Source organism: Manis pentadactyla, chromosome 4 (genome assembly GCF_030020395.1).
Source record: "Manis pentadactyla isolate mManPen7 chromosome 4, mManPen7.hap1, whole genome shotgun sequence".
Classification (NCBI taxonomy): Eukaryota; Metazoa; Chordata; class Mammalia; order Pholidota; family Manidae; genus Manis; species Manis pentadactyla.
The window spans coordinates 152,078,246-152,103,362 of NC_080022.1; the positions used below are offsets into that span (position 1 = coordinate 152,078,246).

General features: G+C 40.0%; 3 protein-coding genes, 1 long non-coding RNA gene and 1 other non-coding gene across 11 annotated transcripts in view; 4 read left to right on the plus strand and 1 right to left on the minus strand.

Annotated features, from left to right (window-relative positions):
• The window catches only part of LOC130683528 (leucine-rich repeat-containing protein 37A3-like), a 148,525-nt gene that overhangs the window by 50,066 nt on the left and 73,342 nt on the right, over positions 1–25,117 (plus strand).
• On the plus strand, positions 4,602–6,876 carry LOC130683529 (uncharacterized). The gene is made up of 2 exons (XR_008997289.1): positions 4,602–5,031; positions 6,760–6,876. It is a non-coding gene; the product is annotated as an uncharacterized LOC130683529 (long non-coding RNA).
• LOC130683726 (Z30 small nucleolar RNA) lies at positions 6,541–6,637 on the plus strand. The gene has a single exon (XR_008997602.1). It is a non-coding gene; the product is annotated as a Z30 small nucleolar RNA (small nucleolar RNA).
• On the minus strand, positions 7,350–11,108 carry LOC130683516 (peroxisome assembly protein 12). The gene is made up of 3 exons (XM_057501224.1): positions 10,400–11,108; positions 9,522–10,075; positions 7,350–8,705 (listed from the first exon to the last, which is right to left on the minus strand). The coding sequence occupies exons 1-3, from the start codon at positions 10,520–10,522 to the stop codon at positions 8,306–8,308; spliced, it is 1,077 nt and encodes a 358-aa protein (XP_057357207.1). The 5' UTR covers positions 10,523–11,108; the 3' UTR covers positions 7,350–8,305.
• LOC130683524 (AP-2 complex subunit beta-like) lies at positions 11,288–20,637 on the plus strand. Of its 7 annotated transcripts, XR_008997287.1 has the most exons (7): positions 11,714–11,728; positions 12,005–12,066; positions 17,407–17,597; positions 18,345–18,477; positions 19,610–19,735; positions 20,289–20,408; positions 20,537–20,637. XR_008997287.1 is itself a non-coding variant. In XM_057501233.1 (5 exons), the coding sequence occupies exons 1-4, from the start codon at positions 11,914–11,916 to the stop codon at positions 20,299–20,301; spliced, it is 396 nt and encodes a 131-aa protein (XP_057357216.1). In that variant the 5' UTR covers positions 11,288–11,913; the 3' UTR covers positions 20,302–20,408; positions 20,537–20,637. The 7 variants fall into 7 exon arrangements, 4 of the variants coding, with proteins under 4 accessions (XP_057357216.1, XP_057357217.1, XP_057357214.1 ...); XR_008997286.1 differs by lacking the exon at positions 12,005–12,066 and having other exon boundaries at positions 11,288–11,728; XR_008997288.1 differs by lacking the exons at positions 12,005–12,066; positions 19,610–19,735 and having other exon boundaries at positions 11,288–11,728; positions 20,286–20,408.

Sequence of the window (25,117 nt, forward strand, 5' to 3'; positions counted from 1 at the left end):
AATTTCTGATGACATTCTATTCATATCATAGAATCACAGAAGTGTTGGAAGGGATTTTAAAGATCTTCCATTCCAACCATCTATCTGATTCTTAAATCCTTTCTATAATATTCCCAACTCCCAACAAATTGTTTTCCAGCCACTGCTTGAACAACTCCAGCAGCAAGTAACTCACTACCTCTCAAAATAGCTACTTCTGTTTTCTGACAGCTCCGTTAGCAATGGTTTCCTTATTTTCATCTGTGATTTGTCTTCCTACAGTTTCCATCTGCTGGGACCCACAGAACAAATCTAATTGCTTTTGAACTAGTAGACCTGTATTCTCATGACTCCCAAGTCTCAGGGATGTTACTTAGATGCTGATGACAGCTATAACAGATAATCCTCTCCACACTTCCCAAAATTTCTCACTCACTTTCTTTTACAAGTTTCTCCTCAGCTACTATCTTAACCAAGCCTTTCATGCCCTCAGACATAAACTGTACCTAAGATGAGATGGGTAAGATTTTAAAAGAATTTCCTTTTCTTACCTGATGGTCTTGGTTTTCCTCTTGCTATTTCAGTTCCACATCTGGCTTTGGTCTGAATATTTGTCTTCTGTCACAAACCCTGTTGCCCTTTGATAGCAGCCTGGGAGCAGCAGGAACTCTGCCAGACTCCCCTAGTCTTCAAAACATTAACTCTCTGAGGAAGGCTGATAAGGACTCAAGAAAAGCTATGACAGGGCAGACTAGCAGGCTGGTCTGACCTCTTGGAGTGAATGAAGTAGTAGTGTGAAAATTCAGGGGTTTTCAAGTGAAGGGCCAAAGCTAAACTTCCCATCCCTAAAGGGCTGAGTGTCATTGCCACACATCATATTTTCTAAGTGGTCTATAATGAACATCAATTGTTTTTATAATTAAAAAATAATTAAATGACAAAAATAAACAGATGAGAGACAGTTATTTCATTTAGGGAGGCTAGTTAAACTGGATCAAGCTTCTTGTAGTATGTTGAATAATGGCGACCAATCATCATCATCATCATCTTACTATTATTATTATTAACTTGAAAATATTAACTCAGAAGGGAAAGGCTCTTTGCAAATGTGATTAAGTAAGGACTTTGAGATGAGATTATCCTGGATGATCTGGGTGGGCCTTAAATCCAATCTCTGTTGTTTTAAAGTAACCAAGTTTGTGGCAATTTGTTCAGCCACCACAGGAGAAGAATATACTTCTCTCCCTCTGAATCAAACCACGAAACCACTCTGTGTTCCCACTTCCATTTATTTATGATGAAATTACATTCTTAAGGAGAATCCCTTGTTTTTAAAATTAACTGCAGTTACTGTTCCTATGCTTTGTTGGCATTATCCTTATATCTGTTTGGCCGAATGGAGTTCCCAGGATGGGGGGCAGAATGGATACTGTGATGTATAATCAGCATGGCAACATAATACTCCAAAGCTCTGCCCTCAGTTTCCAGCTTAACCCTTTTTCACTCCATTTCCAAATTCAGTCTCAGTTTTAGTTCTACCATCTACCTTAATTCTCAGCCTTATTCTCACACTGAAATCCTTCTTACATCCCTCATTTTTAGAAAGATAAAAATGACCATCATTTCCTGGACATAAGCTTTTGGGTCCAAGGGGCCAAGCTGGAAGCATGGCAAACTACATGAAAACTGAGATGACATGGCCAGTAAGTGGAAGAGCTGGGGTTCAAAGCCAGGTCCGTCTAGCAAAAATGTTCCTACTGCTTCCACTGTCTTTCAAGGTTGGGATTCTGGATTGCTTTAGAGTCTTCAAAATCAGAAATCAACCTAAGTACCTCCCTTTTTCTTTCCAGTCAGTAGGAAGAACATTATTTGGGCAGAAGAACTAGGAACTGGGTTGTTGTTTCCATCTTATTCTTCTTCAGTGCACTAGGAGAGGCCAAATTGGGAGGAGGGATAATATTAAAGATGAGCGAAGAGAATTTCTCTTCTTCTTTCAAAGTTCCTCAGTTAAGTCCCCTGAATATATATAGTTAGGTTATCAGGCCAGGGAGGATCTCACCTCTTGGCTCTGATACCACAGAGCAAATGTCCATGAAACAAAGCATCCTGAAGTCAGTAGCTTGGACAGTGCTTTTTCCTAGGTCTTGGGAAAGTAATCTGGCCATGCTGTGACAACAGGCTAAGAACTAGAGCCTCCAGATTATTTAAGATGTGTTTGTGCACTAAGCATTTCACTTTATGAGCAAAGGTAGTCACAGCACAGCTTTCATACCCACTAGACACAAAATGCCAAATACCAGCCTTCATTTATCTTAATTCATTCATAGAGATGATTCAGACACTATAGAGAGCAGAATGACTGAGAGCGACAGTGCTGGTTCTCCCATCCCACTACCTGACTGTGGTGGGTAAATCTCCTAACTTTCTCTCATTTAATCAGCTATTTTCTTGAAATAGGGTGCTGAAATCTTAACCCTGGCACTTTCTAGCTTGAGACCTTGGTTAAATTAATCTGAGCTCCAGATTCCTTCTGTGTAAATTGGAGATAATAAAAGTGGCTTCTCCATACAGTTCTTGTGACAATGAAGTGAGATGTACCTAACGAGCTTAGCATGGTGCCTGGCATAAAATGTCAGCTTTTTATTTGATAATCATTTACTAAGCATTAATTGTGTTCTGAACATGATGCTAGGCTCTGGGGCTACTCGTCCAAATAAAAACTGCCATTTAGTGACTTTTGGACGAGGTATGTCAAATTCTTCTCATAGTAACTTGAAGACATACATTATTTTCAGCATTTTATAAATGAAGAAATTGAGTTCAGGGAAGCAAAGCTCGAGGTTACACATTTAGTAAGTAGCATAGCTGTGATTTCAACACCTGATTCCAAAACCCACTTAGAATCATTCCTCCATGCCAGAATAAAACACATGTCCTGTTCACAATCTAGAGGGAAAACATGTATTAAACAACTTGTTGCAGTCTGACACGTATAGTAATAACATCAGTTGAACACTGTATGTACTATGCACTGTTTTCATTCTATTTGTTTAACAGCTCTGGGAGGTAGGTGCTATTATTCCTATTTTACAGATGGGTAAACAGGAACAGACAGGTTACAGTGCTTGCAAATATAGTCCACTACATACATATGCATGACCACTACACTCTAGTGCCCTTCTGAAGAGCTGGCAACATGTGAACACTGTACTCTGGGTGTTCTCAGGAGTGACAATAACTCTGCTTGTGAAAATACATGAGATTTCATAACTGAGATGGTATATCAGCTGGAACCTGCAAGTAAGAATCCACCAGGCTGAGAAAGGGAGAAGGAAGGGGAAAAGAGGCAGAGGAAATAGTGCACGCAAGGGCCCATTCTCCACACGGTCAAACTCTCCTATCCTTGAAGTACAACAGCAGTCTGCTTTCACTCTACCTTCCTTCCTCTGTTTAAAACAGAGTTGCATACTGAATTTTCTGAAGTAGAGATCTGATCACTTATCTCCCTGGACTCCAACCTTCAAATTTCTCCCTTTCTCCAGAGTAGTCTAACTTACATAGCCAGCAAGCCACCATCCTTAAAGTCTCGACCTGTATTTCAAATTTCCTACCACCCCCTTTCTTTAACACTAACGCTGGTCCTCAAACTTTGGTATGAATCAGAACCATCCTTGGGGCACTTATTAAAAATATACAAGCCTGAACTTGCTGCACTGATGGACAGGGACTGCATTGGGATATGGGTGGGGACTTGATAATATGGGTAAATGTGGTAACCACATTGTTTTTTTGTGTGAAACCTTCATAAGAGTGTATATCAATCCTACCTTAATAAAAAATTTAAAAAAATAAGAATATACAAGCCTAGGATCCAACCCCAGAACAGCTAATTCAGTAAGGATGGATGGGTTGTGCCCCGGGCATTTTAGGGTTTTTGCTGTTCTTGCTGTTGGAGGACATCTATGTTGTTAATTTTCCTCCTGGTGTTTATCTCACTGAATTCTAAGAAACACTACACTGTTTCCAAATTTCCTAAAATTGGTAACCTCCCCGAGTGCTTTCTCATTTAATTCGGGAGTTAAATTATTCCTTCTCTCAGAATCTTCTAATTCTCAAATCCCACCCATTTTTGAAGACCCACATCAAATGCCACCTCTCCCAGGAAGTCCTTCCTACTTTCTTTGACACGTCTTTGATATTTCGCTGCACTTGTCTTGTGGCTCCTCTTGCTTATTTCGGAAGAGCCCAAGCGCCCGGCCTGCCAATGGGCCCTTTCTGGACGGAGAAAGACACATTCATCAGAGTGCCCTGCAACTCCAGCCCTCAGGCAGGCACGGGCACAAGCGCAAAAATCCCGGGGCACAACTGCCTCAGATACCCTTCCCCAGTTGAGAAACAAGGCACAGGCAAAACCACTACGGATAACAGTCGTCCCGAGGTCCAAGTGCGTGGAATAAAGGGGCGAAGGAGCACTTCTCAAAGCCTGGAAAGCCACTGTCCTAACTGAGGATGGAGCCCACCACGCGAAAGAGGGATGAAACAGACGTTTCCGGCACCCTGCCGGCTCCATCGCTGACGTACGCCGTGCTCTCCGATTGGCTGTTCCTGCATCAGCCCCGCCCCGGGAATTGGTGTCGCGACCACAACTCCGGCGGAGATTCGCCGCTGGGCTGCTCGGGAGAGGGGCCGTGGCCTGGGAAAGCAGGACGCCAGTGTGTTCGGGGACCGGGAGCCCGAGAGTGGGCTGCCTCTCGCCTGCTCGGGGCCAAGCTTCCGCGGAGTCTAGGGGGTTGGAGTTTCAGGAGTTCGTGAAGCGGTCTGCGGACTGCGGCGTCGATCTTTGGTTTGAGCGCTGGTTCTGGCCTTATTTGTATTTGCCCGCAAGAACGGCTACTCTCAGTCTTCCCTGAGGTTGGTGGGTTTTGGACTTCATCACTAGTTTTTCAAGACTTCCCTGTGTGTGAGCACTGGTCGTCCTGCTCAGGGCGCGGTACAGAGCGCCGTGTGGTAGAAGCTGAGGGTAGAAGGCCTTACTTAAGTGAAATGTTGGAGGTAAGTTGACTTTATAAATTGTGCTGATGCTCTTATAACCTAGGGGCTTAGGATTTAGTAGAAAGGGTCCCGCATTGACTCAATTAAGAGCTCATTTATTCAGCCTCATCCTGTTCTGAGTGTAATGGATACAAAGGCCAGTAAGACTCAATCCTTGTTCTTTAGTAACTCAGGGTCCGGTAGGGAATACGAGGAGGTGGAGGCGAATAGTTGGCGTCTGATGGTGGGGAAAAGTGCTGTGGGAGTCAGAGGAGAGGATGACCGGGAGAGTTAGGGACCACTTAACAGAGAAGGTTAACCATTTAGTAAGGTTTTAATTAGGTGTTCTCCAGATTGAAAGGGGTGGGGAAGACACTCCAGATAGAGCAGGTGTACTGAGGAGAGAACTAGAAAATGTATGACTAGAACACACTTAAAACTCTGCTCACAAGTTTCATATTTTTGACAAAGTTATTTAAGTTCCCTCAGCCTCTCTTTTCTCATTTTTAACGTGTGCTTCACCTGTAGAGATGATGAGTTACAAGGCTCAAGCATAGCCCCTGTAAAGCAGGCACTTTGTTGCCTGTGTTTATGGAGCTTGGTTGCTGAATGGTGAACACAGACCAACATAGGTCGGTTTTCAACTATGAGGTATCAATCTGTTGATGTTTACAGATGGCTGAAGGAAGCATGTGCTGTCTCCAGAATTACTGATACTGACAATACCCTGCTGAAAGGCGGGAGAGGGTGACATTGTGACCCCAGTACTTTTCACTATCAGCAGTAATATACTACCCGAAGGTATCATTTAGAATAAATGAAATGCAGTCAGTCAGCTTTGTCATTCAGAAATGGATTATCCAGGCTTTGCATTGCCTCCTTTATGTGGCCCAACGACCTGGAGAGAGATGAAATTAAACTGTATAATTAGCTGATAGTGGAAAAATGTAAATCCGGTAATCAGAACTCAGTTCGCTTTTCAGCTTTGCTGTTAATTTTGCTATGGGGCCTTGGCAAATCATAGCCTCCCTGGTCTTGAACTCTTTAAGATTGATGATTCCCAGTATAAGATTTTTGTGACTATACTTTTTATCTTTGTTGGAAGAACTGTAAATCAAATTGTATATTAAATGAACTGGAGTTTGCTTTATAAAGAAATTTAGTAGAAAATCTTTTCTAAAGCTTTTGCTTGAGAACTAGACTGTAAATTACTTTACAGACATCCCCTAGATTTTATCGTGCATGGTGTTTGGGCTCATTAAAAAACATGTTTTTGAACTATAAATGTTTCTTCACTCTTCTGTTTCAAAACAAGTCCCCCCAAAACAAAACTTATTCGTTTGCATTTTTGTACAGCAGACTTGCTTAAAGCAAAGCATAATCGAAGATAAAATATTTATTGAAAGCCCATGTTGAAATTTATCTAAAAAGCAGCTTTTATTTTTTTTCATAGGCAAACCTAAGTTTTCTTGGTTCTGAAAATAGGATGTTGGGTGGTTCTTAGATAATATAGGGAGGTGCAATGCAGTGATGGGACGATGAGTGAAGTATAGTCTGACCTGGTATTGCCATTGCTTAAGTGTTGGCTTTGACCAGGGTGTGATTCCTTAATCTTCTCTCTGAGCTGATTCTGGTTGTGGTTTTTCTACAATGGTATGCTTTAGCCTATTTGGATACTGGTTTTATTAGATATAAGTGTTTCTTTGATATTATCTTAAATTTCTGATACTTTCATGTTTTCCTTCTTAGGTTGAGGTGACGAATCTGGCTTTGACATCTTCCTGGAGGACTACGTTATTTTTATCCTAAATCTGGTTCAGTTCCCTTACTGATTTATTATTACATTAAAAATGTTTATTTAATCAATATGGTATTGGTTTTGGTAAAACCTTGCAAGAAGTTTTGCAGATATCTTCTTATGGTACATAAAAGTGTTATTATTTAAAAACCCCTAAGGTTATTCCACTTCAAAATTTAGTTTTATCACCTTTTTTGCTATCAGAATGTGCTCTGAAATGCTAAAATGAGTTAGGATATTGGAAATCTATCTCAGCAGAGGCACTTAAAAATTATTTTCATCCTTCCTCTTCTATAGTAATCATTTTTTTCTTTTTACCTGTTGACCCAGTGGCATGACTTTTCTATACAGGCAACTTAAGTGTTTGTAGTGTTCTTGATACTTCCTGCTGAAGTAGAGAGTTTTCCGCCCAAACTGTGGATTAGCAAAAAAGCCCAAATGTTAATACAAAAATGCCTCAGAAAGTCAAAGGTGATCTGAACAAAATATTTAAACACCTCAAGTAATCTCTAAATTTCTAGTCATTAAAATGGAACAGCTCTTTGCAAAAAACATTTATTCTTAAAATTTACTTAAGCATTTCATAGAAACTTTAGTAGCAGCCAGAATAATTCATGCTGGCCTAGAAAATTTAATATTAAGCAGAAAGAGCTTATTAAAAGAACTTTTTATACAGTCCAAGTTAGATCCGTATTTTATTTAATCTATTCATTGCTTATTAGCTTTGCTTGCACACTGAAATCTTCACAGTACTCTTTATATACACTCATCCCCTCTTCCTTTAACGAGTTTTCCAAGAAAGATAGGTATGGCTCAGAAAGAAATCTTCAAACATTGATAAACTACAGCAGATGTTACTTAACAGATGAGTCACAGGATATAGAAGGTGCTGTTTTTCTAAAGTGTTTTCAAGAATTTCTGTAAAGAGCCCATGTTTCACATTGTTTGCAAATGGTTAAAACCTCTTCTACATGTACATAAACCTCTTATTCATAGACTTTCTTTCCTAAAGAAAAGGCTTCCTTTCCCTTCACCACCCACTTTTTGAGGACTAACTTGGGTTTTTCCTGAAAGCTTCTGTACCTCTTGTTCTTTAAGGAAAAGCTTCTATACTGTCTTTTTTAAATTGCTCACCCCAACTAGTGTAGTTATTGTGTAGAAAGATGTTGCAGAACTATGGAAGATTCTGTTTTCTCTGCTGCATTTCTGTAACTCCTCTTTTATCCACTCCCTCTACACTGACCCTCACATCCCCTTCCAATTCTGATTCCCTTACTCTAACCAGCTTGGTCAGTTCTAAGTAGGGGTCTAGAGAGCAGGCTAAACGGTTAAGATCAATGGATTTATCCTTTTAAAGAAGTCCCTATAGTCATCTAAAGTTCATAAAATTATGAATTGAGGCTGAAAAGTATCAAACAATGCCAAGTATGGTGCTGCAAACCAGCCCTGTGGCCTTAAATGCACTAATTTTGTTGTGAGGTGAAAAGCTAATCATTTTCAGTTCTCAGGGGAGTATAGTTTAATTAGATGTTGTACTTCTGTTGGATAACCTGTGATGGGACAAGCTTGGTGACTCCTCACGTAATTAAACACACAACTGTAACAGAATACATAGCCAGAGGTGGCAAGAACAGTATCATTCACCCGGGTTTTGCGACACAGTGGGCACACAGTCTTCATTTTGGGTAACAGGGGAGAATCAGAATTGTAATCTAGGTGTACAGGTGGTGGTGGAGTAGGCAGGGCAGTCAGTGATTTGATGGTTTCTTGATTTTCAAATGAGTACCACCACTCAAGGAACTGTAGGAAGAACACCCCGACAGAAAGGCCAGTAGACAGGGATAAGGCAATACCTCCCACAGCTTTCTTCAGAGCTGACTTTATCTTCTCTTTAACACTGTTAGGGGAATAGAACAAGGGGGCAAAAGGAGAAACTGTTTACTCAGTTATGATCACCAAGTGACTAATATAAATGTAGTTCTTCATTTTATACTTTTCATCTGTCACTGATTGAATTTGAGGACTGAATAGTTGCTAGATTGGCATTGTCTCGTCTCCTTAAGGATCTATTCTAAAGGATATTCTCTTTCTGACAAGTATTTTAGGAGTATAGGAGCTAAGCGTTGTTTTAATGTTTTAGGGTTTTGTTTTGTGTTTCAAGAAAGAGAATGGTGAAACACTGATTATATAAACTTTTTTTGGGGTGAAAGATAGTATATCCAGAAAAAGAAATTCATTTAACAAAAAATGACTTAGAGTATTGAGGACTATATATCTGAACTTGTAGGTAGAACACAAACACTAACCAGACTGCATTGTGGTTAAGGGCAGTCTTGAGAATTATGTTGATCTGGCTTGAATCTCAGCTCTGCCACCTAGCTTTGTGGCCTTAGCAAGGTGCTTAACTGTTACGGATTAGTTTCCTCAACTATTAAATGGGATTAATGAATTTATTTCATTGGATTGTGATGAGGATTGAGATAATGTATGTAAAGCACATACCTACCACAGGGCTGGCACAAAGCAAGTGTTGAAAAACTGTAGCTAGTATGATGAGGAAGGTTGCCAGGATGGCAATCCTTGTGTAATGGACACAATAATTTTTCTATGAAATTACTCATATGATATATGAACTACTTAAAGAGGACTGGGGGAGGTGAATTTCATAAAATTAGTGTAAGATCTAGAGTTTGGGGAAATGCTAAGGCCTTACCTCCTGGCTGGTTGCTGCATCATGCTGGCTTTAGCTGGTTTGTGCTCCAGAGCTTGTACATCCTGAACTGTAAGTCGACCTAGCCGAACTTCAGCCAGACTCAGCAGTGGTGAGTGATGTTGTGCCTTTCCTAGGATGTATCGAAGTTGTTGTACAAGAAACCAGCCTTCCCAGGCCATGTTAACAAATGGGTAGGCTGCCAGAAAGGCTCTGTAAAATTGCTTCCAACGGGAGGAAGGGGGATGGATAGAATATTCATCTTCTTCTCTCAGGCTAGAAACCAGCTTCTCCAGCTTCACTTTCAGATAAGGAAGAAGAACCAGGAACATAATTGACTTCCAAAGCTGCTGCTTCGGGAGACCAGCACTGGCCAGTCTCTGAAGCTTGCGTGTATCCCCCATCACAATCCGTTTTAAGCCATAAAAATTTTCAGAAAATGAGGCACTGGTTTTAGTCAGATAATGCTGCTGGAGCAGAAGATCTAGTAGGGTAAAGATTTCATCAAACCACCTCCAAAAGAAGCCATAGTGGGCAGGATTTGATTCTGCGAGAACCTAAGGTAAGGTAAGTTAATAAATGAAATTCATTCCATTTCACAGTTACTATGTCTTGTATTAACGATTCTTTTTTTCCCTCTCTAAATCCTACCCTCTGGGTTTTAAACAAGTCAATTCTTTTGGGGTCTCCCCTAGCGTCCCTGAAGTGCTGGGTTTTCAGTACAGGCTTTACAGTTAACAGGGACTCAATACTCGTTAAATCATAGAACATGAATTACATACTAATTGGTAATCTCAACACCTAGGCTATCAAACTCAAAACTCAAATTATTAGCTTTTACCCAGCCATCCCTAAAACCTTCCAGAGCATTGCTACCTTACCTTGACCACATGCTGAAGAGCAGGTCTCACTGCCGTCATTAAACTGTCCTGTGCTACCACCTCAAAGATGGACGGCTGGTCATCAACCACAGACGCAGTGATGTGAGCCCCATACTCAGCCATAATTTCCTCTGGGTCTTACTTTTCCCCCAAACTCTCCAGTAAGTATGAACTTGCTTTGGGTATCAAATGGGTGCTCAGTCTTAAAAGTAATTTTTCTGCCGGATACCCTCAAGCACGGAACTCCTGTATTTAAGGGAACTGGGGGGAAATACTTCTGGAGGCGGAGGGGAGAAGTCTCAGGAGGGTAAGAACCATTAACGCAGAAGTGAGTGGAAGTGGTGCGTGGGGAAGGGGTGACTTGTCAATGCCGCACCTCACGGCACAGGGCGTGACTCGGGGGGCCAGGTGCGGGTGAGGGAGCCCCGTCCTCCGGAACTGCAGACCTGGAGCTGCGAATCAGGTCCTCCCGAGTGAGGGCTCAAAAGCCAGCCCCCTCTGACGATCAGAGGTGCCAGTAAGGGCCCGGTACGCGAGGGCCGGCTCCAGCTGTTGGCTGTAAAGTATCCCTGCCGCGCCTGTCCTCGCACGCTGACCCCAGGCGAAGGGCGAAGGGCTCACGGCGCCGCGTTTGGAGGGACGTCTCCGCTTTAGGACAGAAGCCGCACTGGGAAACTGGAGCGGCCCTGCGGCGACAGAGGAAGAGAGGCGCTCTAGCCCTGTACGCGGTCCCGAAACCGGAACTAGGGAACTCTATGGCACCATGCGGGCTTCCGTTTCAGCCCCCGCTGGCCGTTAAGGCACGTTTGCGGGGTGCGGGCTCGCCTGGCGAGGCGTTCTTTCCTCGCTTGGGCTGGTTTTGCCTCGCAACCGCTGCGGAAAGCCCCGCCTCTGAATCTCTCCCGGCAGAGGTCTTTTTGACGGGGTGTTTGGGCGCGCGGCGCCCGAGTGTGGCTCCTGGAGCCCCCGCTCGGGCCTGCTGCTGCGGCCTGTGTTCCTGCGCGCGATGGACTTAGGAGCGGAGGAATGCAAGGGAACACGGAGAGGGAAGCCTTCCTCTGTGCGCCGCGCAGTTGTGGTTACTTTATATTCGGCCGCCTTCCCAGAAGGATTTGAAGCAACTTAGTGGGATAGAAGCCTTGGCTTAATTGCCGCCAATTATAAAGATGATTAGAATGGAAAAGGTTCTTGCTGTTCCTCAGACGGTTAATCTTCATTCAAGCTGGGGGCTTAACTGCTTACAACAGTTCAGTAAATGACAATACCTTTATAAGCAGAATTGAAACATTTATCTTTCTACCTGACCCCTCCGGAATTTAAAAACTTTCAGTGAGTATTTTTGTTTTATGGCAGTATGTTCATTTGCAGAAGCTCAGTAAGAATCTGCTTTCCTTGTAACAGGACCAATCATAAAAACACTGATTATATTACCAAGGCTTTGACTGAGAGACTCAACGTGCATAAACTCAGATATAAACAGCTTTAAGAAACTTGAGATTGACTTTATAGAGCCAATGAAGCCCCTTGGAAGAATTGGCCTGGTACGTTGCTTACAGGGTTCCCAGCAGCCTTACCAGGTGAGTAAAGGAGGTCACTTCCTGGCAGGTGTGGAAACCTCAAAATGTCTTGGGGACCTCGAGAAGAGGGGAATTCACCCAAATCTATAGGTACTGCTGGCAAAACCTGATGGCAAGTTTGTCTTGGCTTTCTGGCCTCGAGAGGCCTATAAAAGTCCAATAAGTTCCAGCAAAGCACATTTAAAAGAGCCTATGTAATCAATTGCTCTTCTTGCTGCACATATGTAAATAACCAAGCCAAGTGTTAATTATTTTCTTTATCTGGTTACTTCTAATAAAAATGAAGGTGATTTTAGAGAAAAGTATTGTTTCAATAATGCTGCCTTATCTATACTAAATCCTAATACTAGTCATTGGGACATAGACGAGATCCAGAATTCTAGTTTCCCCAAAATATCTAGCTATGATCCTCCAAATGTTTATTTTTTCCTATCATTTCAATTGGAATCTTACTATATTTAGCCATGCATTCTTTAATCTCATTGTCAAGTTTGTTCTTCCAGAATGGAAAATCCAACTCCAGATATTGCAACTTAACGTCATAACACGATTTGTTCTATTTTGCCTAGAAGCCATAAAACTGCAAATAGTAATAGAAATGGAACCAGAATAAAAGTGCCCATCTTCCGAGGCCCTCTCAACTGACCAGTGATGGGAGCCCTAACTGTACCCCTTACTGCGCCCCCTCTCAGTATGAAGCAGCCAGAGCAGTTGTCACCCCCTTTCCCTAGCAGCAGCTAGGGTCTCCATCTGTAGAGGGGGTAATGAGACAGGAACCGTGGGTGTACTCAGAGTAGGGTGAGGGGCTCCCGGAAAAAGCAAGGCAGGGAGGAGTCCACCTTAAAGATAAGATTGCACTTTAATACCCAGGGAGTTAAGAAGTTGGAAATTCTTAACTTACTCTTTAGCAAACAATACCTCAGCCCACCTTGGGGGCTGGGCAGGCAGCCTTGTCTGATATGCTCCTACACCAAGACACTGGTATCTCAGAAACCAGAGCAGGAAGTTGCTTGTGTTAACTTAATTCTTAATATTCAGGGACCATTTAACAAGTCCACACCCCTAAGCCTTTTTTTTCACATTCACCCAAATCCTTAACTGCCTATAAAACCCCTAGACCACGCACCGCTACCTATGCTCTCTTGTCCCCACCTGAGCCAGGAGCTCTGTCCTCTCACTGTATCTCAATAAAAGCCTCTCCCTGGCTCTCCTGCCCTTGGGTGTTTGCTAAGTTCATTCTTCAACTCCACAAACAAGAACCTCCGGCATCATCTTTGGGGGCTCGTTTGGGATAGATTTGGAGGTGAGTATCGGCATCCAACCTGCCTTTTCTTTCACTGTCCTTCTAGAAGGAAGCCGTCAATGGCACACAACATCTGGCGCTCGTCAGCAACTTAAATGGGACTAGCCCAGCTGCTGATCTCAAAGTCTGGAGCGACAGGTTCCCCTGCGTCTCCCTTGGGAGCTGGGAAAGAACTGAGTGGAGGCCAGGATTCCTTTTCAGAGGCATCTCCTTGGATGCAAGGGACTGAGGAAGGCTGTGGATAACTGCGAGGGTCTAGGCTGAGGCTACACGTCAGCGGCTTCTCATAGGTCCACGTGTCTGGAATCAGATCCCAACCACCCAACTGGTATAGGAGGAAGGCGCTGTATTGGAAAGTGCTATCTTTCTTGGGTACTGAAGCTGTGAAAATAAGTGGAAGGAGTGCAGGATGAAAACCATTCAAAGGAACACGCAAGTGTGTGAGATTTCTCATAAAGGAGCTTCTGTCTCTGATACTCCTCTCCCATTACATATCTGGACTTTTTCTGGAGTTCTTTTTTACAGGATCATTTTTATTCTAACCATACCCACTGCTTCAGCTTGCTCCTTTAAGAAAAAAAGGGGGGTCGAATTTATGTTCTGCATGTAAGGTAGTGGTGGCTTATAAATCAGATTTTATAACTGGATAATTAATCTTGCTTCTTTTAAGTACTGCCAGGATATGATTATCTCTGAAATATTTAAACTAGAAGAATACATTTTCCTCCTCATATAAATCTGCGTGTCACCTTTGCCTGGAATAGTGTTTTCCTAATATTATCCTCCCCCAGCTCTGATTTTTCTTTCCCTTTCCCTCAGTTGAAGGTCACAGCTCTTGGAACTTCTATAAATGCTGGACGTGGCCTCTAGAGTACTAGTTAGACAGTGAAATCAGACATAGGCCCAGAGATCATATTCAAGCATTGTCCGTTTCTGGCTATATTGACTAAGCAAGTCACTGAATTTCTCTAACCCTATTTATTAATTTTTAAAGCCTGTTTTCCTTATCTGTAATAAGTGGATTTTGATAGCAGCTACCTCAGAGTTGCCGTGAGCATTAATGGGTGCATAGTAAGTGTTCAATGAACTTTGGCTATTGTCTGTCTTTTTCTACAACTCATTCTATGAAGTATACTATAAAGTAGTAGGTCAGAATGCAAATGCTTACCTTAAAGGACATTCAGCAGGCTCCAAGGAATCATAGTACCAAATTGAAGAGAGGTCTAGTTAAGGCAGAGAAAGACTTTATCTAGTATGAGTGTGATTTTATATATATCTATATACATAGTTTTTGTATGTATATGTGTTTAATATCTGTACCTCTAAAATATACATATTACATTAGGTCCACTGTGGTGGGGAGGAGTAAGGTTTAGTTGCAGTCTCACAAAGAACAGAACGTAATTTTGTTAATTGCCAGAAAATAATTCTGGCAAGATGAAATAGAAAATAGAAAAATTTTTTTCTACTCTATGAATGTGTTCCTTTGTAGCTTAGATGCCATCTTTTTATAAATCACCCAGTGTACTGAGGAAACTCCTTAAGAAACCCTATTTGAAAATCCACTTTTAAAGCAAAACTTGCTTTAGAAACCCTTTTTTCTTGGGAAGTCTAGTTTTTCATTGTTATCTTCATGTTCTTTTAGTATTTCCTAAAAAATGGCAATCTTCTAGGGGGAAAAATACTGATGTGTGTTAGTTTTAGTTCAAATTCAGAGTGATGGTTCAAGTAAAAGAGAATGTTTAACATGTGGTATCAAGGCAGTTACTGCAAGGGTTGGATTTGTTCTTTGTGATACTGATTTATTTTCTGAGAAGAGGCAGTAAATCTTAAGTTTCAATCTTACTTTTAAAGTTTATTTTAAATTTTAAAAAATCTGCAGTATAGGTACTATGTATATAGTACAAAATTCCAAAGAAACGGTATAAACATTGACAGTTGGAGTCATCCCATATACCCTAGCTAGCCACCCAGTTGCTGTCTTGAAGTCAGTCTTTTTCTTTGTCTTCTTGAGATTCAGTGTAACTGGCTTATATTGAGTTTCAAGTAAAGAGTGAGAGAAACATGGCTCACTGACCAGAACTCTAAGCGGTCTCTAATGAGCCTGCTTCAGTACATTTCTGAAAATATAACAGCCTGAATGTGAAGATGTGGAGGTGAAAGGGAAAAGGTAGAGTTTTGTAATTGGGGGATACATCTCTTCTGGTTGATTGTTGTTGGCTCAGTGACCATTTGGCAGTGATTTCTTTTTCTCAGTGCAGGCTTTTCTAAACATAATCTTGTAATCTAATTTCTCTGGGTCTTTTAATTAGACTTACATTTCTCTATTCCCTTTCTTGTTTTAATATGATAATAAGCAGAAATTGCCTGTTTTACCACCAGAACATATACTTCATTAGCTGCATGAGATACTTGGTTTAATTTCCAATTGCTTGTGATAATAGCAGAGGGATTCTAATGCTTCATTCTGTTCAGCATCCTTCTGTTCTTTTTCCTCACCACTGCCTTTTTTAATTCCCCCAATTCTCACTTTTTCTTCTGTGTTTCTATTAAAAGGCTTTATATTTAACTAAAAAAAAAAACATTAAAGGATTTGGCTGACTGCAGTGGTAAATGTGGTAGGATGCTTTATTTTGGACAGCTGGTTACCAACACTGGGCATATGGTGGCAGCAAAAGATGAAAACAGTATTTGGTCTTCCTCTATGACATTTTGATCCTTTATACTGTAATTGGATCTATCAAGTGTGTCATGCATGGGAAATAACCTTTTCCCTGCGTGTAAAGCACTGAGATGATGGAGGGGATTATTCTTTCACTCTTTATGCCTTTTAGTTTTCACTAAATGCCATCTTGATGGGGGAGTCAGCAAATAAAAGTTAAGTCAAAAAACAACTTCCTATATGCTGCCATGTGGTAGGTGGACTAGTTATTTCTTCCCAATTTGTCTTAAGAACAAAAATATTATATCCATAGCCATATTTGCCACATGAGCCTTTGACTTTTCGCCTTGAAATTTTTGTTCTGATCATCAAATTATAGCTAAAGATGATACCATTTGTGGCATTATCCTTTATATAATAATGGATATTGTCATAAATGTATTTGATTTAAAAATTATATTCTCTACACATTTATCTTCTAGGTAAAATCTTATGCTGGAGTAATCTGTAGACTACCGAGATTATATGGGTGTTAAAATCAGTAGCTAAATTGTGGCCAATATGTTTCTTCTCTCTCCAGCAAAAGGATAATCACACCACTATTAGTTTCTCAAGCCTTTACAAGGGACTTTAGCAAGAACTAACAATGAGCTGACATTTTGTAGAATGTTTTTAATACACGTATTTACTAAAGCTGCTGTCTCCCATCATGTCTCACTTATATTTAAGAATATTTATATTCAGCCTTATCTAGTATTTTCAGTAACAGTAACAACTGGGAGCCTCACTGCAAATGTGGTTTTAAATGGACTTGTTTAGGACCATAGTGTAGTTTTTCTGTTGTTTTATGTTTAGGTGTTTTTGCATTTTTAAGTTAAACATTCATTGGTTGTAGATTTGTTATATTGAAAATAATCTATAATTTTGATAACAAGTGCTTATTTCATTTTGTTTGTTTATTTTGCAGCTAATGTGGATTTGTGGATCTGTAAGTCAGGACACAAGTGCACTTTCTTAAATTTGGTAGCAATTTTTCATTTATCATACTTCCTGAAAGAAGGATGCAGTTGAGCTATAATTCATTGATTCTAAGATGCCAATGATTATAAGGTGCATTGTTATTTTCTGCGGTAGCTGGAAAGAAAAATACTTCCTGTTAAACTGACATGCTTTTGATTACAAAATGCATCCCATTTTCAGAGGTGTTAATGTAAAAAGCTGCAACTTAACCCTTGATGAATTATGCTGTTATTATCACCTTAAATTTGCATGAGGCTTTGTAGATGCACTTATACATATGTCATCTCATTATGTTTTGAAAACAGTTTATCTGTTTTCTGATGCCTATGTAAAATGTTCAGGAATGGTGATGAGTTTATGTATGAAGTGATGCATTGAAGGTTAAGTATTTATCTGTAGTTGTACTGTTTTTGGTAAATCAAAGTCTTATCTACTTCTTTCCCAGGTGGTGGCTAATACTGTAGCAGCATTACCTGACATCAGCGAATCTCACCCAAATAGCACCTTACTTGATCTGAACCCACAGAACATTAATAAGCTGCTGACAGCCCTGAATGAGTGCACCGAATGGGGCCAGGTTTTCATCCTGGACTGCCTGTCTAATTACAACCCTAAAGATGACCGGGAGGCTCAGAGGTCAGTCTCTTTGCCTCCATGGTATCTGGGAGTCCTGTCTGATTGAACAAGTTCCAGTGTCTGTTTGAGAATAAGGGTCTGTTATGTTGAGGAAGATTAGTGGCTTATGGGATAGATACTGCTGTCTCATGGTATTTTCTCACTCAATTTAGGATCATTTTAGGTAGTAGAGTAAACCATGAAAATATAGCTGTTCTTCTGAGTTGGTGTTTTCCATTTCTTATGTGAGCGGTGCAGTTACCTTCCACCAAAACCTGCCTCATTGTGGTCTCACATCTCCACACAGCGGTTCCTGGCTATTTGGCAAACAGCAGTTTCTGAGTGTCTCATTGTAGTGACAAACTTTCATTCTGTTAGGTACATAGTAAGTGGCTTGATACAATTTATTGATCTGAGCTATACCTGTCATTCAGTACTAGGGAAAGGGTGTTTGCACCACACACAAAAAAGTTCTATGTTTACTTTATTCCATTAGATAGATAAATCATACCACTCTGAATTTAGAGACTATTTTGGAAGGCATACCTGGATTGTTCTCAGCCCTTTGCCACCTTAGTGTTTAAAATTTTGTCTCAGTGTCAGAAATAAACTCCTAAATTTCATATACACGTCCATACAGTTTAGTTTACAGTTGGAATCTTCACTAATTTTTATTAGCATATTGTATATGTAGGCATTGTACAATGCAAAGTACTTCTGAAGAAATATTGGCTCTGTACTAAAGCTGACATATTTTAATTGTGGTAGGTAAGAACCTTCCTTGCCTGGCTGAAGCTCAAGCTACTATAACATAAGTGTTCTTCACTTGTCTGGGAAATTGTTCCCTCTGGACTTCACTAAAGTTTACCCTCATAGATCCTTTCCATCATTGAAAACACAAGTATCTTCTGGAAAGAACTTTACAATGAATTTTATTTCTGTTGTTCATTGGCATCTCACACTTATCAGGAAATATCTGTTGAGCCCATGCTCTTCTAGGCCCTGAGGATAGAGTAGTGGATAGTAAAAAATCATAACCCTCCTGGAACACGTATTCTGAGGGATGGGGCAGAAGTGTATATAGTATGTATATATAAAATAATATATAATGTGTCAGATGATGATAAGTGCTAACAAGGAAGATAAAGTAGGAAAAGATCTAGTAAGCAATTCTGGCCATTTGGGGGTGAGGAATTGTATTTTATATAGAAGGGAAGTCAGGGAAGGCCTCCCTGAGAAGGTGGCATTTGTATAAAGACCTGAAGGAGGTTCAAGGAGTTAGCCAAGGAGATCTAGGAGGAAGGGAAAGAAACACAGCTTATTCATCTTGTATCCTTAACTGAATATAGTCAGCTAGCTGCTCATGTTACCCAAGAGCTATCAAAGTTAGGTCAGTTTCTGAAGAACCCTCAAAGATAATTAAATATTCAAGATTTCATGAGACATTCAAGTGTAGGTGGCAGGAACTAGAGCAGGAGAAAAGGTTGAGAGAACATTGCAGTACTTCTGTTAAAAAAACAAAAACTCTCTCAAAGATTCTATTATCTTGAAGGCAAGCGGTTGGGTAGTTTTCTCTGTCAACCTACTTCTTCCTGCATCTTACAATGAAACCTTCAGCCACACTTGGTTGGTATCTCTCACTATAAAATAATACTCAGAATGCTTAATTTGACTTCCTGTAGGTTGAGGAGAAATGGGCTGTAAGGCGGGGAGCCCTTACATAATAAGGGGACACAGAACTCTGAAAAGGAAGGTAAATGGTGTGAGCTTCAAGAGTTCAGTTACTAGCCAGTTTCCTTCCAATTTGACTATTCTAAATTTGATTTCCTAAAGTCTTCTGATGCCCCTGCTCTGCCTGTAGTTGGCTGGCTTTGCAGTATTAGATCCCAGTTTTACCTGTGCATGGAGCTTTGACTTATGTAATTGATTCTCTAATTTCTTAATACTTGGGCCATGTACCTCTGACACAGTATAGACTGGATTAAGCAAAGAAATTATAATTCAAGATGTTAATTTTCCTTTTCTGCCCTCAGCATCTGTGAGCGGCTAACTCCCCGACTATCTCATGGCAACTCAGTGGTGGTGCTTTCAGCAGTAAAAGTCCTAATGAAATTTCTAGAGTTGTTACCTAAGGACTCTGACTACTACAATATGCTGCGGTATGTCGCCCTGAGGAATATCAACCTAATTGTCCAGAAAACATTGGGAAAAGATGAATTGGTAATAATAATAGTGTGTGTAATTTTGAATTAAACCTAATAACATCAGTATATAAAGAGGCAAGTGTTAAGCTCTGTTTAATGTATAGAAATGAAAATGTGTGGCAGAGCAACTTGCCCAGAGTCAGCAGGGCATTGATTTCAGAGTGTTCCTGTAATAAATGCTTGGTGTGGCTCTCAATTGGGTTTGTTTTCTGAGGGCCTCTTAATGGTATTCTAGCTACTGCCTGCTTAATATGCTGCAGGCCATAGTCTGGAGGCAGAGTGTCATTCTTCCAGCAATTCTTTTCGGCAGTATATGTCCCGACCATTAAAAGGAGTAAAAAAGTCTTCCAAATAGACAGAGGGGTGTAGAGGAAGTTTGTGGGTTTTTTTTTCCCTGGAGGGAATGGATAGGGAGCAGAGAGGCACAGCTTAGATATATATAGATTCAGAAGGATATAGCAATATATGTGTCACCTGTCTTGTCTTGTTGGGTTTCTTCATACAGCAGGCCTGAATCTTGAAGCAGGAAATCAAAGTCTTCTTTGTGAAGTACAATGACCCTATCTATGTTAAACTAGAGAAGTTGGACATAATGATTCATATGGCATCCCAAGGCAACATTGCTCAGGTGGGACCTAAAGCAAACTCAAATTTATAGTGACTTAGATCTTAAGATCTGGCTTTTAGAAAAAATTAGGCTATGAAATTGCTGTTTGAAAGTCCTTCGTAATCATCCACTTCCTGGATTTTTACCAGGTTCTAGCAGAACTGAAGGAGTATGCCACCCACGTAGATGCTGACTTTGTTCATCAAGCTGTGCGGGCCATTGGAAGGTGCGCCATCAAGGTGGAGGCAAGTGTCTGGTGGTAGCTCTGATCACATTAGGGGATTCTGAGTATTCACTCCTTTCTTTAAAATACATTTTTAAAGTTTATTAAAGGAATATAGCACACGGTTAAAATATTAAAGAATTTTTAGTAAACAGCAGCTGTCCCTGGTCCCTCTCTTGCCAGAGGGAATCATTTTGACTGTTTCTCATTTTTGTTATTTTGATTACTTCTATATCTCTAATATGCTCATGCATTATTTATTGATTTACCAATTATAGACATCGTCTATTAACTTTCTGCTATGAGATAAGCAACTTAGTTCATATATCCTGCCATTCCTACTTGTACCCTCCTATTCTCCAGTATAGTTATATCATAAAGTTTATGTTCCTATTTTGATTATCCTTATAAATTGAGATAATACACGTTTATTTCTTGTTCTGTCAACTATAGGCCAACAAAACAGTATGCATACTGTGACCGTAAATATGTAGAGCCAGTACAATACACATGATGGTTATTTTCTTACACAGACTTCTTTTTCTCGAGTTTTACAATGGCCTTTTTTTCTTGAATTGTGCGTCTTCATTGTACCTCTGTCTTCATCCAGCTTTTCAAGTGTTTTATCAAGTCTGTATAAACATTTTGTCCTAGATCCTTTGTGCTTCCTTCCTCTGTCCTCTCTCTTCTTCCAGTCTGGCCAATTGCTTTCTTGGCTTCTGCACAGCCATCATTCCATAAAACCACTCTTTACTGCTGTTTCCTGTTATTGTTACATTTTTTATAGTGTTCTTTTTTTGTGGTTATAATAGCTTCTGAGTCTGGGATATGAATGACAGTTATTTGTTTCTGCAGTTCGAATTTAATCATCTGGAATATTATATGGGTAACATTTTCTTGTCTGTATATATCTTTTTAATTGAGGTGTTTACCATGTATATAGTAAATTGCAGCCCATTTATATTAAGAATGAGATAACAGAAAGTTCACTAGGATTTCTGTGCACATGTAGGTAGCACTTTGTATTCGCAGGTTTTCTGCTTTAGGGCAGGGAGTTGATCTTGGTAGTCCTGGAGGCTCTCTGTGGTCTTACAGGGCCGATTGGTTTCTAGCTCGGTTGCAGCCTTCCAGTAGGTATATGAGCTACAATTTGCATTGCCCTGCTTCATCAGTCACCAGTTCTCCACTTGTTTTTCCTCATTCAGAAATTTGTTGAAATTAATGATGGCCTCTATTCACTGTAATTGGTAGATTCAGAGCTCTGTGTTTGTTCTTACTCCTTGACTGTATGCAGTTCTGCTTAAATTCAGAGTTGGACCATATGATTTCTCAAAGATCCTAAAATAATTTGTGCTTATGTCCGGTACTTCCTGGGAAAAGAAGGAAACACATGCTGTGTCAAGCTTCTATGAAAGCCAAGTTCTTAGTTGTCCTTCCTTGTTTTTATTCAACTCAGTGCTGTTTTGTTAGTTACCAGTGATGTATCATTTAGTAAGAGTTGTTACAGCAAGGAGTTAATCCTGGTTTCCACTCTTGGTTCTGCTCAGTCGCTTCAGATAGTTAATACAGTTCAGTCACTCTGTTTCAGAAATGTGAAAGTCTGTTTATTGGATCCTGATATAGATCTGTTTATTGGATCTTGATATACTTAATGTAGACAGTTTTCAGAGAGACTCTGGTAGCGTAAGAGTCATTTTGTGGTTTTTACTCCCACACTGTCATTGTCTTATTGACCTCTGATAAACCTGTAAATAGTTGTATAAGATTATATCCAAAGTCAAAAAGATTTTTCTCTCCCTGGAGTTACTGAAAATTGTTATCAAAGCATTTATATTCCTGGAGGCCACTGGTGCCATATATTGTGACTAAATGGAAATGTTGTCATAATGTGGAAGAGATAAGCTTTTCTCAATTTTTTTATTAAAGTATCCTTGATGAACAATCTTATGTTGGTTTCAAATCCACAATGCCGTGGTTCAACATTTACCCATATTATCAAGCCATCACCCCCTCCCCTCCAGTGCAGTCACTATTATATGTAGTAAGATGTTACAGAATCATTAACTGTATTCTCCATGCTATACTGTCGTCCCTGTGACCAGCCTATATTGTGATTGCAAATTATTGTGCCCCTTAATCCCCTCCCTTCCACCCATCCACCCCATCCACTTCCCCTTGGTAACTACTAGTCCCTTTTTGGTGTCTGTGTCCACTGCTATTTTGTTCCTTCTGTTTTGCTTTGTTTTTATACTCCACAAGTAAGTGGAGTATAAAAGTTGATATTGTGTTTTTACACCTGGCTTATTTCACTGAGCATAATACCCTCTATTTCTATCCATATTGTTGCAAATGATAGTGTTTCTTCTTCTTTTTTTATGAATGAATATTTCATTGTGTATATCTACCACTTCCCTTTTTTTAATTAAAGTATCATTGATATACAATTTTACCTTGGTTTCAGATATACAACACACTAGTTCAACAGTTGCCCATATTATTAAATCCTCACCCCCTTTTGTGTGGTTATTGTCTATCAACACAGTAAGATGTCAGAGAATCATTGAGTGTATTCTCCATTCTGTACTACTGTCCCCGTGACTAACTTATATTGTGATTGTGAATTATTGTGCTGCTTTATCCCCTTCACCCTCCCCCTTGGTAACCACTAGTCCCTTCTCAGTGTCTATGAATTTACTCTACTATTTTGTTCCTTCTGTTTTACTTCGTTTTTATACTCCACAGATAAGTGAAATCATATGGTATTTGTCTTTCTCCGGCTGGCTTATTTCACTGATCATAGAGCCATGTTCGTTGCAAATGGTAGTGCTGCTTCTTTTCTATGACTGAATAATATTCCATTGTATATATGTACCACCCTGTCTTTATCCACTCATCTACTGATGGACACTTTGGTTGCTTTCATTATCTTAGCTATTGTAAGTAATGTAGTGATAAACGTAGGAGTGCTTATATCTTTTTGAATCAGGGATTTTGTTTTCTTTGGATAAATTCTTAGAAGTGGAATCACTGGGTCAAATGATATTTCTATTTTTAGTTTTTTGAGAAACCTCCATACCACTTTCCATAGTGGCCGTACCAATTTACATTCCCAGCAACAGTATAATAGGGTTCTCATTTATCTACATCCTTGCCAATATGCCAACACTTGGTATTTCTTGTCTTTTGGATCATGGCCATTGGTTAGTGGTGGGATGTGATATCGCAGTGTGGTTTTGATTTGTATTTCCCTGATGGATGTTGATGTGGAGCAAATTTTCATGTGCCAGTTGGCCATCCTTATTTCTTCTTTGGAGAAATGTCTGTTCAGGTCCTCCGCCCATTGTTTAATCAGGTTATTTGGGTTTTTTTGGTATTGATTCATATGAGTTGATATATTGTGGCTGTTAACCCCTTATTGGATAGATAGTTTATGAATATATTCTCCCATATTGTAGGTTGCTTTTTTGTTCTGCTGATGGTGACCTTTGCCTACAGAAGCTTTTTAGTTTGATGTAATCCCACTTGTTCATTTTTTGTTTCCCTTGCCTGAGGAGATGTGACCAGGAAAAAATCCACAGGGTGATGACTTGATAATATGGGTAAATGTTGAACCATGGCATTGTGTATTTGAAACCAGCATAAGATTGTTCATCAATGATACTTTAATAAAAAAAATTAAGAAAAGCTTATCTCTTCCACATTATGACAACATTTCCATTTAGTCACAATACATGGCACCAACGGCCTCCAGGAATATAAATGCTCAAGAGATTTTTGGCTGTTTTCTTCTAAGAGTTTTATTATGGTTTCATGTTATATATTTAGGTTTTTAATCCAATTTTGAGTTTACTTTTATTTATGGAGTTAATGATCCAATTTCATTCTGTTACATGTAGCTTTCCAGTTCTCCCAACACCAGTTATTGAAGAGGCTGTATCTTCTCCATTGTATATTCATGGCTCCTTTACGGTATATTAATTGACCATATATGTGTGGGTTTATATCTGGGCTTTCTAATCTGTTCCATTGATATATGGGTGTGTATGTTTCCTTTATATGAAATGTCCAGAACAGGCAAATCCATACAGACAGAAAGTAAATTAATAGTTGCCAGGTCCTAGCAGGAGGGGAAAAAGGGGAGTAACAGCTAATGGACATGGGATTTCTTTTTAGGGGTGATGAAAATGTCCTGGAATTGGATAGTGGTGGTTACTGTACAACCTTGTGGATATACTAAAAAAACACTGGAATTGTATGCTTTATAATGATGCATTTTATGTTATGTGGGTTGTATCTCAATTTTTAAAAAAAGAACCATGCTATACTATTTAGTGCACTGGTCGCCAGAAGACCAAAAATGTCAGTAGATGGAAGAAAGGAGAGTGAAGACCCAGACTCTTCCAGGACAAAGTTGAGAGGGAGTCAGTGGTGAGGCTGGGAGCCCTGCTGTTTGTTCTGCTCTGGGAAGTCCACTATTCCTTTTCTTTTTTTTTTTTTTTTTTTTTTT

What these genes read in the sequence shown, in the direction of transcription:
- LOC130683516 (XM_057501224.1), bottom strand. Translation starts at nt 10,522, where the DNA reads ATGGCTGAGTATGGGGCTCACATCACTGCGTCTGTGGTTGATGACCAG. An exon ending in CTCTTCAGCATGTGGTCAAG is followed by an intron (nt 10,076 to 10,399) that starts GTAAGGTAGCAA and finishes ACCTTACCTTAG; the next exon opens with GTTCTCGCAGAATCAAATCC. An exon ending in ATGCAGCAACCAGCCAGGAG is followed by an intron (nt 8,706 to 9,521) that starts GTAAGGCCTTAG and finishes TTCCCCTAACAG; the next exon opens with TGTTAAAGAGAAGATAAAGT.
- LOC130683524 (XM_057501231.1), top strand. Translation starts at nt 11,914, where the DNA reads ATGAAGCCCCTTGGAAGAATTGGCCTGGTACGTTGCTTACAGGGTTCC. An exon ending in GTTCCCAGCAGCCTTACCAG is followed by an intron (nt 11,977 to 17,406) that starts GTGAGTAAAGGA and finishes CTTCTTTCCCAG; the next exon opens with GTGGTGGCTAATACTGTAGC. An exon ending in GATGACCGGGAGGCTCAGAG is followed by an intron (nt 17,598 to 19,609) that starts GTCAGTCTCTTT and finishes TTCTGCCCTCAG; the next exon opens with CATCTGTGAGCGGCTAACTC.